The 18,484-nt window shown below is 40.5% G+C and overlaps 1 protein-coding gene across 1 annotated transcript in view; it reads left to right on the top strand.

Annotated features, from left to right (window-relative positions):
• The window catches only part of EXT2 (exostosin glycosyltransferase 2), a 75,262-nt gene extending 62,832 nt beyond the window's left edge, over window positions 1-12,430 (top strand). The window contains exons 11-14 of the mRNA XM_027642219.1: window positions 1,954-2,097; window positions 2,628-2,756; window positions 3,949-4,031; window positions 9,842-12,430. Coding sequence (XP_027498020.1) covers window positions 1,954-2,097; window positions 2,628-2,756; window positions 3,949-4,031; window positions 9,842-9,980 — 495 coding nt within the window. The 3' untranslated portion in view covers window positions 9,981-12,430. The remainder of the gene's footprint in view (window positions 1-1,953; window positions 2,098-2,627; window positions 2,757-3,948; window positions 4,032-9,841) is intronic.
• Window positions 12,431-18,484: the final 6,054 nt, after the last annotated feature.

Raw genomic sequence — 18,484 nt, 5'->3', positions numbered from 1 at the left:
AAGCCCCTTGGGAAGCAGTAGCTAACTTCAATCTCTCTTTCAGCTGCTGTTAATATGCATGCCATGTCCTCTATAAGAATTTTTAGCCCAGTACAGCACAGATCTGTGGTGTTCCGTCAAATCCTCTGTTGAGCCTCAGTAGCTTATGTGGTGGTGCCTTCCAACATCTTAATATTCAGGTTTAAAATTAAATCATTAATTTTTTGAGTTCTAGAGAGCGAGGAATAAAATTTTGAGTGTCATACATTTAGTTTTGTGCTATTTATTAATAGTTTTTACATCATGTCAAAATAGATATCTCAAGCCCTCTCTGGCTTGCCTGCCAAAAGTCTGTATTGTTTTAATTAGCTGATGGCACCAACTTGTAAGTGTCCTATGCATTCTCTTTCTTCAGTTCCAAATTATCTCTGCTTTCAAGAACCCTCTGTGTTGGAGCATTGTCATATCTAAATACTATCCCAGTACTTGTGCCCTAGAACTGTCTAGAGAGATTGATTTCTGGATAAAATTCAAGTCAAGGAGTCAGAAGATCTGGTTCCCATTCTTGTTTCCTGTATGATTTTTGGCAGGTTTCCTCATCTGGACATTTGAAATAATAACTGCTCTCATCATGGGATTCTGAAGCTGTATTAACTGACAGCAATAAAATGTGTTGAGATGCATAGATGAAAAGGTATATGGTAATGCAAAATTGTGGAAGTGTAGATGCAGAAGCAGTAACTTAAAGCTGATTGTTTTATCATATTTACTTTGACAAAATACTTGCATAGAGTCCTTATAGTCCAGGCCTCCCAACTGGAATGCACTGACACATAAAAAGTACCCAGTGAACTGCTGATGAGGTGAGGTTTGCAGGACGGTGGAATTCCAGGAAACACTTTCTTTACTGTGCATTCAAGTGTAGGGTTCCCTTGCCTTTTGTACAGAGAAAAGAGGTTGGCTAGTGGGATTATTGAGATACTTTGTTCTTCTTGTTGATCTTGCATACACAATAAAATTTGTGTATCTGTTTGTTTACACACTACCAAACTAAACCAGAAACTTTTGTAAACTAGCTGTATGTTGGAGAGTCAAGACTCATATTCTTTCGATAAACCTGGCAGTTATTTGGATTAAGCAGATTTTGAATAATAAGTCTGCAAATAATGCAGATAAATACTAATTTCATTATTGATCAGCAAAAATAAAAACTGTATTTAGCAAGCAAATAGCATTTGGATCCCTCTAAATAATTATAATCCTTTCTCCCTTTTCTCCTAATGCAAAAATTGTCCACTATTTAATGTGGCCAGCAGTGTGGAGAACTGAGGTTGCATTAATGATGCCCTTCTCCTTGTTCTTGTCTACTGTATTTGATCCTGTAGTCAGCTATAAAATAATGTATGGAGTGACAAGGATGGTATCTTGATTGTATCCAGCTGTCTGGAACAAGTTGAGGGCAAAGAGGCCTTCCATGTAGCAGTAGTTCCAGCCAAGCACCCACTAAAGAATACCAGAAATATTAAAATATAAGCCTTTTTTAAGCCAGTTCCTGTCAAAGGAAGCAGGTTGGTTAGATCCAAAGCCAGCTGTGAAAGTAGTTAGTTGTAGCCATATCTGCTGAAGTTAACATCAAAAGTTTCATTTTAATCATGCTTGGTTTTAGTTAGGGCTAAAATCTTTCTGAATAGTCATTTGTATTTCTCTGTAACAATTATTTTAGTATTGCATTAGTGGCCTTTTGCTCTGGGACATGGCTTCTTTGAGTTGTAGGGTCCTTCCACAGCAAGCTTGTGCTTTTTTGTACTTCTTCCAGGCAACTTTTTATTCCAAGAATTTGGACTTAGAAGAATTTAACCGATCTTTGCACCATTGTAACTCTGCCCTTCCAAAGCAGATGTGTTGCATTCACACATTTGCATTTGCTTTCTGTGCAGGCCTGGTTAGTAGTGTGTCATATCTTTTTCTCTTCAGGTTTGGCGTGAGTTCCCTGACAGGTTGGTTGGATATCCAGGTCGCCTGCATCTTTGGGACCATGAGATGAACAAATGGAAATATGAATCAGAATGGACCAATGAAGTCTCAATGGTGCTCACTGGGGCAGCCTTTTATCACAAGGTAATATACAACTTGTACTCTAGTAATGTACAATGCGAACCTTTAAAAAAGAGTTGTATGTGTGTCTGCCATTGTTCCATGAGTTTTATGTGGTGCTATGATTATGTTTTTTTACAACAGTCAGAGAACTGATTGCAGACTTTTCCTAAACCTCGTTCAGTTGCTGTGAAAACAACTGATTTGTCCCTGTATAAATAAGCATTATTTACCTTCATAAACTTACAGAACTCTTGCGAGTTTGCATGATCTGAAAGGAAATAGCAAATTTTGCAGTGAATGTAGCTTCATAGCTAGCAGTTTAAGAAAAGAAAACTAATAATAAAGCAATTTGTGTGCTGGTCAGGAAAGGAATAATTATGCAATTCAGCACCCAAAATTTATTTTCTATCTGCTGAAGTAGTCCTTGGCTGAAGGCAGTATCACAGCAGTATCACTTAGCTGCCTGCTGTTCTGTGACTGAAATATTTAGTCTTGCAGTTACTGTATCTTTATTTAAAATTGCCTTCTTTCTCTCTCCCTCTATCATGCAGTATTTCAACTATCTTTATACCTATAAAATGCCTGGAGACATCAAGAACTGGGTGGATGCTCATATGAATTGTGAAGATATTGCCATGAATTTTCTAGTAGCGAATGTCACTGGAAAATCAGTCATTAAGGTGGGACTTTTCTGCTGTTTAGCTTTACAGAATTTAAAAATGTGATGTACAGTACTTACATAAATATATTTTGTGGGCCTCAATATATTACCTAATCTTCCTTTTTCTCTCATTTTCCCCCAGTATGATGTCTTGTTCTGCTTCCATGGTAGAAAAGCCCTTTTAGTAAAACTTTCGTGCTAACTGGGAACAGAGAATTGTTTTTTACCAGTTGTTTCTGATGGTTATTTTAGCCATCTAGATGAGGGATGAAAAAGATAATTTAAATGACAGCTGTACATACGTGTGTATGTCTGTACATACCCACATACATATATTTTAACTATTTGAGAGCACTAGAGCAAAGAAATTGCCAACTGTCCACAGCTCTCTCTCTATTGTGGCCTGACAACAGCTGATTTATAGGAATGTTAATTGCAAGAACGTTAATTGCAAGATCAGCTTTAAATGAACTTTTTATCCCTGAATTAATTTCCTGACATGTTTCGACACGTTTTCAGGTCTAGACATTCACTCTGTACATTCATTTCAAAGTGTGTCAACCTGGAATGAGATTTAGAGGCCACCAGGCGTTACTTCAATTAGCAGGGTCCATTTTCCCATCTGTCCATCATCATTTACTGGGACTGGTGGCTGCATTTCTTAGAAAAGTCTTTAGAAGATAAAGTGTATGTTTCTACTAGAAAAGTTTTTGAGCTGTATGAGGGCACAGCAGAGTAATTTGGCACCTCTGTGTGATTCGGAGAGTCTTGGAGAGTTTGCCAGGCAGCTATTAACTGGAGTGAGCAAAAGAGCGTCTGTTGGATTAACGTTACGGTGAAGTATGGGAAGCTATATTTCATCGCTGTTATGGCTGCAAGAACAAATGGTGTTTATACAGGGACCTTGGCAGTGAGAAAACAGTCATTAAACAGGAATTAAGGAGCTTGTCATCGCCACTTCTTTTCAGTCACAGAAGGAAAAAACCCTCCAAGCCGTTTTTATTGGGCCCCTGTGAATTTTGCAGTCAGCTGGGCCAGATGGAGCTGAATGGAGGAATGGAGTGGCTTTTTTTTTTATCCCCCCCCCCCCCTTTTTGAGACAGCTCAGCTTACACTGCAGGCATGTTCAGAGGTATTGCACTGCTCTCTGTGCAAGGAGATTAATGTCCCTTCTGTTGATATTTGATAATATCTGGCATGCCTTCCTCCAGGTGACCCCACGAAAGAAGTTCAAATGTCCAGAATGCACGGCAATTGATGGGTTATCGCTGGACCAGACACACATGGTGGAAAGGTGAGTGACCACTCTCTTTCTCTGCTTGCCTTCTTCTGATCCGTAAAATCTTATCCTGTGTCTCATTAAATTAGGATAAAAAATGCTCACTGACTGCTTTTCTGTAAATTACTAATTTTGAAATAATGTCGCATGGATTGTATTAGCATAATTCATTCCTACAATCAGTGATGCGTCACTGAAAAGTGGATTACTACAAAAAGGGACTTCAAAAGGGCACACTTTTTAGCAGCTTTTCTGTAAAGCTTCTAGGGTACATAGACGAAATTCAGGGGTTTGGTAGTGCTTTCAGTAATACCACATCGCTGTCTACTGTGGAATATCAACTGTACTATGATTTTTTTTTAACCAGACAGTTGCTAGCTTACCAAAGAGCAGCAATATAATTTGAAGTGATATTTGTACATTGTCTTTCCTCCAAAGATTGTGAAGCACATTGCTTCCACTAATGAAGGGCGTTTGCCTGCACAATTACATGTCACAGTTTTTAACAATGGCAATGCTATTATATTTTTGTTAGAATTTAATTTTTAAATGAGGTACACATTGGGAAGGGCAGTTACTGTTTAGACTGAAATATTGAAAGTTTTTAAGTATGAGGTTTGCAATCCCTGCTTTACAGCAAAAGGGCTTCCCAAGCTTAACCAAGACACAAAACTTCTCTCTGCATTGCCTTCTGAATGCGTAAAATAAGAGATCGTTTCTTTGCTTTTGCAAAGCTGTTCAACACCTAAGTTTGAAATGGGCTATCTGACAATAAATGTGTGTACTAGTTATTAAGTGCCATTAATGTGAGGTCTAGGACTGACTAAAGCATTTCACTTTAGGCTTCTTGGGCTTTTGCATCTCTCCTGCAAACTTGGGGGAAAATATTTGCAGCCATAGAATTCATGGGGTAAATAAGCAGGGGCATAATACTAGAAGAGGCCACCCGAAGAAAGAGATGGTTGGAATTGATGATCTTAAAGGTCTCTTCCAACCTTGATGATTCTATGATTCTAAGAGGTGACAAAAAACAAAGTCTGACCTGCATTTAAAATAGACCATTTCAAATTTGCAGCAAGAGGCATAAAATGGTTATCTTACTAGTTATCATATTAACAGTGAGCTTTTTTCTGTCCTTCTCTGCAGAACTCAGCAAGTGTAAAGTGTTATATGGGTTTTAATAAGGCTGGATTAAAAAAAGGAATATGCAAGTCAGAAGTAAAACATACCCCATTAAGATCATAAAAATTACTCTGCAGAAAAATACTTAAGGAAGGGGCTAGAAGTTTTGCAGATCTTAAATATTAGCTGAAGCACAAGAATTGCCCTGTGTCTGGCAATTCTGCACTGGCTTACAGGATGGACTACCTGAAGCCAGTTAAGCTTTCCTATGATCCTACAAGTAGCATTACAACAACACATAGGAATTTTGGTCATGAACTAGGTTCTCATAAAAACAGAAGATGAAAAAGTGCTTTTTGCTCCGAAGTGCATTATGATGCAGAGTAAAGGTCATGTTTCCATGTCTATAACAGTTCTTGTACCCTCAGAGTAAAGTGTCATTGACAGTTTATTGAGAACATGTTTAAACTGTTGCTTTGCTTCTCTGTAGTTTCCAAAAGTGGAGAATACTGTGTCATGAGAAATGTTAGGTTGACTGCAAATCCACATGCTTTTATTTGCCCAGCCAAAGAAATACATGCTGAGAAAGAGTTTGAGTGCAGGAGGATATCTGGAGAGAAACGCAGTTTGGGTATATTCAGTCTTCATTTTGAAAATCCTTGATATCATACTGAAACTGCTTATTCTCTACCCTCAATATAAGGGAGTTATTTGAAAATCTGGAAGAGGTTTTTTTTAATCTTCTAAGCTAAAAGTGGATAATAAATGATGATAACTCCTAGAACAAATTGTCCTTAATTAGCAGTGAGTAAGACTCTTGTGTATATATATATATATATATATATATATGCACACACTAGCTATATTCAGAGTCAGGAGAGAAGGGAATCCTTGTCATATTTTAAAAGAATAACTTCATACTGATAACTTTACGGTGTTGGGTATCAAGAACAATATCTGAGGTATCAAGCAAACAGCCATTATCAGCCTCACTTGCAGCTTCCCAAAGTGCCTGACTCCTTGTGTTTTAGTATTCAGAAATAGCGAGCAGGTAGTCTGAGCTAATTACTTGCCCAGATATCCAGGGGTCAACCTAGTGTTTGTGAAACAAACTGTTTGTGAAACACACAGTTTATCAGGGTTGTCATGTACATGCACAACATTTAGCATGAGGTTTCTGATTCAGAAATAGCAGAGAGATACCCAGTAACTGCCTGATGGTTTTGTAAGTGGAAAAGGTTTGAGAAGTCAAACACAAAGTTTGTGGAGATCTGGCCAGGAAAGACATGTAACTAACCAGTTCTGTTGGGCCTTTTGACACATTCAGTAGAGACAAAGGAAAGATGGTACAGTTGAACTCTTTTCTCTTATTAAGAGATTTTTTTTTTTTAGCAATACAGTGCAACATGGGAAAGCCAACACTGCTATTCTTCCTGCTGTGTAATTTATCTCAGATAAATAAAAGACTTTAATCCCCAAGGTTATCAAACGCCATCATTAAAATACATTAATTGAAGAAAGCTTTGAACCAAGAATCCCCTTCTTGGCCTAGGTTAGCTTTTACATCAGGTCACAAAATAAACTTTAGGAAGATCTCATAATCCCTGTATTTACAGGTATTATTTAAGTAGCAACGAGCTTTCTGCCTTCAGCATCTTTGCATCTGGTTCTCAAAAATGGAGAACTCTGTAAAATGCAGTCTGGAGGGCAACTGTCTGTGCAGTAGATACAGCAAAGGGCTGAGCTGCTTCTGCAGCAACATTAACAGCAATGTTTTATTTAGGACATGTAAATGTTTGTTATAGTCAAAATAGGAAGCCATTCCTTTAAGAGGCAAACTAACCAGGTAACAGTTGGCCAAAGGCTGCAGGTACAGTTACCCTGCCAAAAAGTTATTGGAATTATAACAGTGAGGAAACTGATTATGAGAGACCTGAACAAACACCAAGTTCATCCAGTCATCCAGGAGCAGTAGGGCTCTCAATTTCTGAGTTCACATAATCTTATTTTCTTGTTGAGCTGAGCACAACTGCATGGTGTCAGCAGAGCAGGGAAAAACAAAAAGAATAATTCTTGGAAGTGAACATGCCTCTGTTAGTATGAATTTGCAAAACTATTGACAGAGCCAAGAAAAACACCTTCCCTCCATATTAAGATGACACATTACATTCACTTTGCTGCCTAGCTTTCAACATTTAATGTTCTTGATATCCTTTCTGGTTTATATTTTCCAAAAGTGGCAAAGGCTTCAGAATTCAAGTGATTTAGTTCAGTGCTGGAGATGAAATTTTTGGAAAGAGGTGACTTTCTTTCAAACACATTTTGTGACTTGTGTATGACATTTCTTTCCTTGAAAATATCCTGTTTCTGATCTTTGAATTTGACGTTGATTTCCTGAGGACTAACTTTTCTGTTTCAGCCAGAGTGTTTAGAACATACTAATTTTTCCATTTTTCATTTTTTTCCATTTCTTTATCAATGAAATGGTTTCTTGGTCGTTAAAGATACTGTACTGCTATGCTTGAATGGATTTGCCATGAGAACAAGTTTGGCTGTGGAAGGATTCCATCTTGATATTTTCTAAAACCTCATCTTTGATTTGGGAGTATAACCTCTGGAGGGAAGAGGTCAATTTTGTCTCTGCTATCCATTTAGTTTTGTCTTTTGCTCTGAGGGTGCTGCTTAGTTCCGGTTGTGACAATGGCTGGTCTGATGTGGACACCTGCCTACCAGGCAACAGGCTGAGATAACTAATTCATTTCACACCGGCCACCAAGCAGCTGTTACATTACAATGTCTTTCAGTCATTACTGGCAAAGGCAGGATTTGAACCAGTAGACTAGAAGTATTCTTGTATTCCAGAAACCAGTGAGGGCCAGCAGCTGTGCAAACTTCTCACATGCACATCTCCCAGTGCATCTACCTCCTTGCCTGTGAAGTTTGTGGGTTTTTTGCCATGAGACTTCTCCAATACACACATCATGGATTAGTTAGCCACGTCTCAGAAGTAACAGATGATTTGAAAGTCTAACCTTACCTAAAAATCAGATTTGTCTAAGGTATCTGGTGTTGGGCATCTCCTGGAGGCAATAGAAACTGCTTAATGTTTCTGGAGAAAACACTCAGTTCCTGCTCTCCATGTTACTGTAACCTCTCAGTGTCCAGAGCCCAAATCTCTCTCAACTGTTCTCCTTGTTATTGCGGACGTTGAACTTGGGTCTTCACTTCAGTCCTCACTGATGGATCCTTTGCTCTTTCAGGTCTGTGCTAGCCTGGAGCAAACAGTGCTTATGACAGGTGTAGAGGTTACTTCCTACTGTACAGAGTTTCCTCTTACACTCTGAATTCCTTTTGTTTTGTTTCTTTTGTTTCTGGTCCCAATGATTTGAATCTCAAGGTAGGAAGGTATGAGATAGCAAGAGGTATGAGAGGATGGGAAGGTAGCAGAAAGTGATGCATCTGCCTTTACCTGTATATTCAAGTATCATCCCATATGAAGTAGTTTTTGGACATTTTTCTCAGGCCAGAAAATGGCCTCAAGTATAACCATTATAGCTTGAAGCAGCTATGTAGACTGAGAAATTAATTTTGAAAACCAGTTTTGCTGTCCCATCTACTTCAAAAGAGTGTTTGGGGCAGTGTTGAGCAGTCCCCATCACAAAACTGTCACACTCAGTTGCTGTGATTGACCAGGTCTGATGAGGAAAATTATCCTGGAGCCACAGTGACCCCCTAACCCTCCGAAGGGGTCGAGAGAGGGTGCAGTGGTTGGAGAGCAAGAGACCTGCTCTGGGAGCGCCTGCAGCATGTCAGTCTCTGTAGCTGAGTCAAAGTACTCATTTCTTTTTTGTTTTCACTTTTGAATGGCAAAAGAAATGTGACCTGTTTTCTTGTACCTATCTCGGTTATGTGTAGGGAACTTCAGATTCTTAGTATCTGAAGTTCTTAAAAGCTGGTTTATATAGTAGGCAGCTAATGCTGGAGGAGCATTAGCTGGGGTGAGATGAACCAAGTTTTCTCTGCCGTGCTTCCACAGGTACTGTGCCTTTCAGTGAAAGAGTTAAAGGAGCAATGTAAGGTTAAACATCTGCTTGATTGTTTTTTGAAGTACATGGCTGTTCCCTTCCACATTACTGACACCTGAGATTATTAAGACTGAGCTTCACCTTTAAGTTACAGTACAATCAACTCTGCCTATTCTCTGAGGCGTGTTTATTTTGCGGGAAAAGATAGAGCTTCTGAAGAAGCCTGAAAAAAACCAGGCTTAAATTTTTTTTTTAAGACCTCAGTTTTCACAAAGCCTCGGTTTTTGCAAAACCTTTGTTAGAAACCAAATAGACCCAACAGTGGCCCTTTAAGAGACATGTTGGCAGTTAATCTGTTCTGGTTTACAGCATGTACATTGCTTTAAGAATGACTGGAATTCTAGGGGGAGGGAGAAGGGAAGCTTTGACCTCCAAGTGCACATGTGCTGCTGCCAGCATCCCCTTGCTCGTCTCTGTGATTAAATGGATAAATCAAAAAACACCAGCTTCTTCTCAGTTCTCTCTGCAGTGAGGCTCTCTTTTTATTTATTAGTAGCCAGCATGGATTAAATACTTCCAAGCACAAGAGGGAAGGTTTCTACTAGTTATTTTGGTGTGGGATCTGGTAGCCAGCCCAGTTGTTGGGGTTCTTAATTATATTGCTTTCCCTTTCACCAGATCTGAATGCATCAATAAGTTTGCCTCTGTCTTTGGGACCATGCCTCTAAAAGTGGTGGAGCACCGTGCTGACCCCGTCCTGTACAAAGATGACTTTCCTGAGAAGCTGAAGAGCTTTCCCAATATCGGCAGCTTGTAGAGGCAGCTGTGAGACAAACCTGAGTGATGAATATGACGGCTGAAAAGGTGCTATATGGAATATAAGGCCCCGAAGAGACGAATCGCTAGAAAGTGGGAAGGGAAATGGGAATTAATGTTGTATTCTGGTATGTTGTCTTTCCCTTACTTTGCACAAAGGTATAATGGAAAGCTGAACAACTGCTCTCTGTTGCTCACAGAGGATTGAGTCTATTCATGGGTTCTCTCAAAAATGTCAGACACGTACTTTTGTCCAAAGGAGGATACGCACCTGGAAGAATAAAACAGAATCTTGCTCTCTATGGTCTCACTGGCATGATTCACCTCTTCTATCAAATGTGTTGCAGCTCTCTGGTTAGCAAGCATCCATCCATTCAAAGCAACTGTCTACAATGTAGAGCCGCTCTCTTTTGGGAGGAGCTTATTGCCTGTGGGCTGGTGGGCCTCTGCCTTTTTAGCTTTAACTGTTGGCTTGAGTAACTGTGTAACAAACATTTTCTTTTGCATTGTGAGACCAATGTTTATTTTTTTACAACATCACCAGCAAAAATTTGTCTGTGGTCATATGGCTTAAAGGATGAAACGTTCTGTGTTAATTAAATTATTTTTATGGACATTGAGACACACAGTAGGTGGGAGGACAGTCTCCTTCAAAGCAGAGACCTGCAGGACATAACTGCAATTGCTGCGCCTCCTGCGTGAATCTCAGGTTTTCTGCTGCATCCATGCAAGACACTGACTCTTTGTCAAAACTAGTTGTATTATAAAAAAAAGAAGTGTATCTTTAGTCTTCTTAATTTTTATATTTTCATTATCAGGATACAGTTTTACATTTTAGCCACCCACAGGGATGAAGTATGAAGTAAGTTTTTCACATCTGAATCCTCTTCAGCAAGCAGTGTGTTGTACTGATTTGTAAAACACCTAAATTTACAGAAATTCCCAGGTACATCTTCAATGTTCAGGTATATAGGTATGTATGAGACACTATTAATGCACACTTACAAACTCCTGTAAATTAGTTTTGTTGGAAAAACTGTTGTGTCTTTACTTGTAATTTAAAGAACCTATTGCCACAGGCTGCCACTGAAACGTAGCTTAGGAAGGCTTTTGGAGAAGATTTACATTTCTTAGGAGCATTTGAATTGTTTCTCAATACCGAAGTTAACCTGAATGTGAAAATTAAATGCAACAAAATTAGAAAGTTGCCTGGACTGCTACTCTTGCCCTTGGATAATAAATAGGATCCCAAGTTTGGCTGAGAAAGAAATCTCTTTTCTACCTCCACTGATATAATGTTTGTTACTAGATAAGGGTGATTTCACTGTCTTTTGAAACCTCCATTGCTGCTGGTTACAGACACATCCTACTGGATGGGCTGTTTTTCTGTTACACTGCAAGCAACCTTATTCCTTCAATTTGCCAAACCCCAAACAATAGGACAAGTGTTAGACATCACGGTTCACCCCCTCTCTTAAGCTGGATACGCAGCAGTGACAGAAACCAAATGAAAGTCAGGCTAGAAACAGGAAACATCTGCTCCTATTTGTCTCACCCCCACTAAGACTTATCTTATTGCCCAATGCAGTGGATGTGCTGTGAATGAAAATCATATTGGAACAATAGCTCTGAGGGGATGCTTCACTTCATAACTTCCCTGGGATGTGCCTGTAAACTGTATTGTCTGACTCTCTGGGAACGTTTAATTACTAGTAAATGTTTTTCGCTGCAGTCTTTGTTTCATTCCTGAGTTGCTATGGGAGAGGGTATTGGGGAGCTCAGAGGGATAACTGTTGCAGTGACAACTGCTGTCTGCACAGTGGGTATTACAAGATAGAGGAAGGTTTGTTGCTCATTATTTCTCCTTTGCAGCCTCTCAGGTTCATTCACGTGAACTTTCTTACTGAATCTACCTATTGATTTATGTCCTGATGTTTGAGTATCATGAGATATCAGCATATTTCCCTTGAGAAGTTTATTTTAAAAGAGTAGCTGTGACAGTGCAGTAGTCAGTTTTGGCTGTCTTATTGGGGCTGATCTCAGCTTGGCAGGCCTTAGCAGTTTAACTGAGTTATAACATCTTCCTTACAGAGTTGTGAAGCTGCTGTGATTTCTTGAGACTTTCTCAGTAAGCGAGTAAAAAGTTTATGTTTTGCACAGTCTTAAAAGACACAGAGGATTTGAAATAGATGGTTCAATATTTTTAGATGTGGACAGCCAAACCAGCCCTGCTAAACTGATCTATAGTCTTAGGTCAGTAAAAAGGCACCAGGTCCTTGTGTCTGCATCCAAAAGCATCTGAGTGGTTTCCCCTTGCACAAAATGTCCAGTGACCCCTAACAATCATGTTTTGTCCTTTGGCCTTTTATAGGGCTAGATCATTTACATGGCAATTCATCTCTATTTTGTGCCAGGGAGAAAACTGGGTAATTGACTGTAAAAAAAAAAAAAGTAAAATTACCTACTTCACCTCTGCATTTATGACTGTGATGTTCTCGACGGAAAATCTGTAAAGGTAAGATGTACCTGTATGTCTGATTTGGAATGGGTTTGTTGTCAGTCTTTAAATTAAGATAATTTTTAACTTTTCATTGTATATATGATATCAAAAAAGCTTAATAATTGTCTATTAAAAAGTAAATCCAAGGAGTGTTTGTTGTATTTCTCTTCTGGAGTGGCACAAGGAAACATGAATGAATTTAGAAGGGAGAATTGCAGCGACAGGCTGTTTTACTACATAAATTTGTGTTAAACTTGAATATCCACAATGCACTTTGTCAAGATCTGTCAATATTTTATCTTTCACGTAACTGGAGCATGATGGTTGTCTTTGAAGCAGAAGTTTGCTCTGCATGAATTCATCCCAGTCACCTTTTTTGGGAGAGTAGATGTTACCCTAATTTTCTGCTGAGATCTGACAATATCATTTATCTTGGAGAAACAGGGAACAGATCCTTTCTTTTTTTGCAAGGAGATGCAGCAGATGTTAAAGAATTGTGCTTTTGAAAAGAAAGCTTTGTCTGACTCTTTGAGATTGGGGAATCCAGTGCGGTGGCAGCTCTTTGTTTCCAGAAGCCTGCAGCACTGTCCCTGTGGAGTATGCTGGAAAAGGACAGTGTGCGTGCATGGCACACCTTGCTACTTGAGCATAGCAAGGGGGAGATGTGCTGCAGTACTTCCCTGCCACTCATGGTAAGTCTTAAGGATACATTTTTAGCATTACCAACTCTCCCTACAATGCATTGAATCTTTCCTTCCTCACAGCATCACTATCTTATTAGAGGATGTGTCAATTCAGGCCCCAATGTTCTGAATTACTCTCTCCTGCCATCTCCAGATCCTGATCTTGAACCTCCTGCCATCCATCATGCTTCCACCAGTGTGGTTCAAATATGCTTTACTTTGGCAACAAGCTCACCCCTGTTAATTATCACTTCAAGGACATTTTAAACTCAAGGCCCTGGAGACATAGATATCAAAATAATTGTGAAGAGGGATTTAAGAGATGCCTAGTACTTCTGACTCATTTTACTTTTAGGCTGTGTTGTTGAGTGTTGAGCACTAGAAAAATGCTATACTGAGACACATGAAAATGGTGGGCAATTGTAATGTTAAAGATACTTCCAAGATTTGGCATGAATTCCCTCCATAATGAATGTCTTATACCTTGGGTACTTCTCACAGGTAGAGAGTAGGGAAGGATCTCAGAATGGTTAGCAGGTACTGCATAAATCTTGTGTCCGGCCCTTTTACGTGAAAGCTGCTGTCTTAACAGGGTCAAAGCATGATATAGGGGAGAAAAAATAAAATTGATAGTGCTGATGAGAAAATGGACTTTTAAATGCCCTGGCCAGAGGCTAGACAGCGAGTATGAATTTTTCTTTTTTTCTTTTTGAAGACTTGCATACTTAAATTTTACAAGGACTGCTGCAAAACAAGTTCTTTTGTAAACTGAAATGTAAATTATGGGTACTTCTTGTAGTCATGGATAATCTTGTCCATGTACTTGAACTAAGAAAAAAGCATTCTGCAAACTTGTATTAGATTAAATTTATGCTAGAAAATGAGCATCCAGTTGGTCCAATTGCTAACTTCGGTCTGATCCTGAAGAGCTGGGAAGAGCAGAACAAATCCTAGGCAAGTACTCCACCTATATTGTCTTTTCATTTTAATTCCTAGGCTGGAAAAAAATTAATTTTTGTCGAAAACTGCCAGAAAACTCTGAACACAATACTCTGTAGGATCTGGAAGTTATCCCATGTGTAGGTGGTCATTTCAAACCTCTTTCTAACATTGGTATGTGACAGAGATAGCATTTGCTTAGCAGAAAAATCAGCTAGAGTTTATGTTGGTTACCACTGAGTCATGGGTCCTTAAGTTTTATCTCATGCTATTGGGTGTGTATGTAGGATGGTGCAAGCTCTTTTTATGATGCCTGCCACTGCTTTATCCAAGTGCAAGAAATTGAACTTCACGGTCCTCCTGTGTGAGTATTATCTGTAACTGCCGATAAGGAAACGGAGAGAAGCTGTCGTATACCCAAGGCCTGAACATCAGTATCCCAAAGCTGAGATTTAGCAGAACAGCCACACTTTTGTCTGAACTGTTGTTTATTTGGACTTTTGGGTAGCTCACTACCAAGGTAGAGAACCGTTAGCCTTGACTTTAAGTATCAGCATGTTTCAGCAGGCCCTGGCTTGAAGCCATTTAGTGACATTCCTGGTGCACTCTGTGTAATTTCAGCCTGATGGAAATGTCTGTAATGCAGTCCCACCTCTGCTGATCTTCAGGATTCCCCTGTCTGCAGCTTCTTGTGGTTGCTTTGAAAGTGAGTTATGTTTCCCATTAAAGGATAACAGGGACAATTGAGGCAATTAAGTGGACTGGCTTGGAGTTAGCAGCATGCAGGGAGTTTTCCGACTGAAAACAGTGCTGCTCAAAGGTTCTTCCTGCAAGGTTGCCTGTTTGCTGTCTTCATTTGTCTGGAAAAGGATCCAGTAATTCTCTTTCAAATTTCCTTTAGTCATGCTAAATGACTGTTTACTTACATAAACAGGAAGTGTTCCTGCTCCAGACAAGGATGGCAACTCTGCAGTGACTGTGGACAGAGATCAGTGCAATTTGGCCATGATTTCATTAGGTCTGTGAACTTGCATTAGTGGTCAGTATCAGACTCTATGCAAGGTGGATTTTGTGACTAAGAAAATACCAGCCGAATTATTAAGTCACATCTACTGGATTTTTAACCTGAGTTTTAGTTGGCAGGGGACTGGACAAAGGTGAAAGCTGGACCGTTTGACCAATGAAGGTGTGAAGAACGTGAGATATGCAGACCTACATGAGGTTTTCCATGTGACATACACTCAAGCAAATCACTGTTTCTCACCTGCTTTGCTGGCTGTTTGCAAACTTACAGGTCCTTCTTTTGTGAAACTTCTCTTTGATAGGAAGGGCCAGATCTCAGCTGGGTGCTAGGCACAGTTAGTCCTGGGTGCCTTCAGCTGAGGACTAATGGGAACAATAACCACTTTGCCACACTTCATACAAATAGGCAGGGGAAAAGGTTCGAAGCAGAAAGGACTGTAAAATGAGATCCAGGAATTCAGCAAGACTGCAGCTAACTCAGAGCATCTGTCTTTATCCTGTGACTAAGTTACGAACTGAAAAGCAAGAGAAAGTGGAAGATCCCTTCACAAATAATAAACACTTGTTTGTCTCAGATTAAATGCAACACCTTTACATGTGGGCTCCAGCTGGCCATAAGTAGATGCACCTTGCATGGCTGTTACCTTCCTTGCCAATGAGAAGATTTTTGTACATGCATCTGTTTAAAGGTTAATAACCTGCTTTTACAAAGAGGAAGAGAAAAAGGCAAATCTGTTTAGTTTACAGGAATAAAAAAATTGTTTTTCATTTAAAGTGCCTGAACTTTGCCCTGCCTCAAAGTCATATTCTCCAACAGAGAAGGAACACATTAACCTAGGTGCTGTAGCCACATCTCCCAGAGAGAGAAATTTTTCCATGTGTTTTAAACAACTTCTGTGATGCCAGTAAGAAAGTGCAGCTTCAAAAAAAGAATGCACATTTCTAATCTGGGTCCTGCCACTAGCTAGAATTTATAGAGAGACTTTTTAGCTCTTTGGCAATGTTCAGGTCAGGAGCAATTTCTGATGTAAACCCATACAAGCAGGATGTTACTGAAACTGGCTTTAGGCTCTCAACAGTCTGAACTCTGCCAACATCTGGAGAATCTGGAGTGCTTGGGGAGGGAAGGAATTTTTCTCCTACAAGTGAGAGCAATGGATAAGCTTGCAACAGCACCTGCATTATCCATTTCTTATCAAGATAGAAAACAGCCATGCACCATCTAAGGCAAGCTGATGCTTCCAGCCAATTGATGGAAAGGCCAGAGGAGCTCTTTGGGTCTTGGTGGGTTGCTGGCAGCTGCTGGGCACCTTCTCAGCTCTGTCTAAACAAGAAGGGCACTTTCCAGTCCACCCAGCATCTGGGTCCAGGAACTTGAGCTCTTGGTGGTCCCAGTGCTGGTGAGTCTGTGCAGTCTGAAGGAAACAGGTTTGCAGCTGAATTTATTCATGGAGTGAAAGCAGCATAAATGGCCCACACAGAACCCAGTTTTCTCCACAGCAGGGCAAGAGATGTGCCCTGGGAACTGGTGGGGCTGAGACAAGCCCTCTCCTTGGTATGGGGAGAAGTGAAACCTAGAGGGCTCAGTCTGCCCTGCAGCCCAATGAGCAGCATCTGTCTGCAGGCAGGCACCTCTGGGGAACTCATCATAGCCACAGTGGAGGAGAGGGTGGCTAAGGCTTGGATGCCTCTGGATGCCCCTACTAAAGTGGATCTAGGAGAGGAGGGAGTGTGACAACCTGCAGGAATATGGGGAAAAGGAGCACTTTTGGAGGGAAAGTCCCCCACTGCCAGCACCAGGTGTCACCTCTTTGGACTTCAGGCTGCCCTGTGCTGTGGTGCCCCAAGGGTGACTGTGCTGTGTAAAAGGGGTGGTGCCATAGCACAGGGAACTGAGTGGCTGAGGGTCCCCAGTTCTGTGGCATCTTGTTGCCAAGTCAGCTTCTCCCCGTGTTAGCTGTGATTACCTGCTGCCTCACTAAGGACTGCATGAGAAGGGCTGAGAGACCTGCAGGAGCCCTGTGAGGCTTAAGCTCTTCTAGAAGCAGCAGCTCCTGAGCAGTAAGCACAGGAGACCATCCTTCTCTCCCCTGTGGCCAGGGTGCACTCTCTGCTGTCTAGCAAGGATGCCGAGTGATGCCAAATGCACTCCCAGAGGCAGAGAGGCCCTCGTTAGCTGGGAGCTGGCTGGCAGGACACTCCTGCGCCTGGTTGCTGGCTGTTAACCATCTCTTTGTACGAGGAGAGGCAGCAGCCCGTGAGCTGCCACCTGTTGTTAATCTACCCCCGGCTAATCCATTCTGCTCTGCGTCAGCAGTTCAAAAGGGCACTGTTAGTATTTTTTGCCAACTTCAATTAACGTGAGATTTTGGAGGCCCCTCTGATCACATTTCATCTGTCATGAGTCAGGAACAAACCAGCCAGATTGCAGTTGAGAGGAGAGAAGAGAAGGAGTTTATTGCAAACCAAAACAACAACAACAGTGTTTGTTCCCCCTTGGCCAGGGTGGCTGGGAAGCAGGGTCCTTCCCAGTGATGTCACTGCTTTCAAAACCTAGAAAAATAAAAATTGGTGACTGGAAATTCCAGCCCTCCACCCCCCTTCCCCCCAAAAGAAAAAAAACCCTGCAAGTGCAATAACTTATTTCAAAAAAGTTAAAAATAATCAAGCTGCAAGACTGTTTGTTTTTTTTTAATATTCCACTGTAATGAACAGGTAATACATGGTTGCATAGGCAGTAACATTGTATGGCACAAACCTCACATGGCAACATTTTTAATGATTTTTTTAATTCTTTTTTTTTCCTGAACTTTTTAAAAACTTCTTTATTTTTTTAGTATGTTCTACCCCAGGCCAGTAAGCTAAAGAGGAAAAAAAAAAAAAAGGTTGCGTTTATACAAGGTTACAATATTTTACAACAAAAAACCAACAATATTGATTGAGGTTTGTTTTCTTTCTTTCTCCCAGTCTCTCTTTCAAACACTGCACACCTAAACCGATATATTATTATGCATTGAAAACCGTCCTTCAAAATCAGTAGTATAAAAGTCCTAGCTCTACCTACCTACCTAGCTATGTGGGGGGAGTGGGGAACTGTGTTACCAGCAAAGAGTTAAGGGGGTACAAGGCCGCTCCCTCATCTCTTCCCAGCTCCCTTTGGGAAGCTGCAAAGGACTGAATGACTTTCCATCTGATTTCACTCCCTTCCCATTTGGGTTTAATTTCTCCCTCGGTCTGTTTGCTTTTTGCTGTGTCAGTCAGAGTAGCAAAATAAACACGGGGCTCTGCCTCTGCTTGATTATTTTTTCAATCCTTTTCCAGGAAACTACCTTTTTGCCTTTGTTTGTTTGGAAAGTGTTT

This window comes from Corapipo altera, unplaced genomic scaffold (genome assembly GCF_003945725.1).
Source record: "Corapipo altera isolate COAL_440 unplaced genomic scaffold, ASM394572v1 23b, whole genome shotgun sequence".
Lineage (NCBI taxonomy): Eukaryota > Metazoa > Chordata > Aves > Passeriformes > Pipridae > Corapipo > Corapipo altera.
The sequence above is the reverse complement of the archived record's forward strand: the minus strand, read 5'-3'. Positions and strand labels throughout refer to the sequence as shown.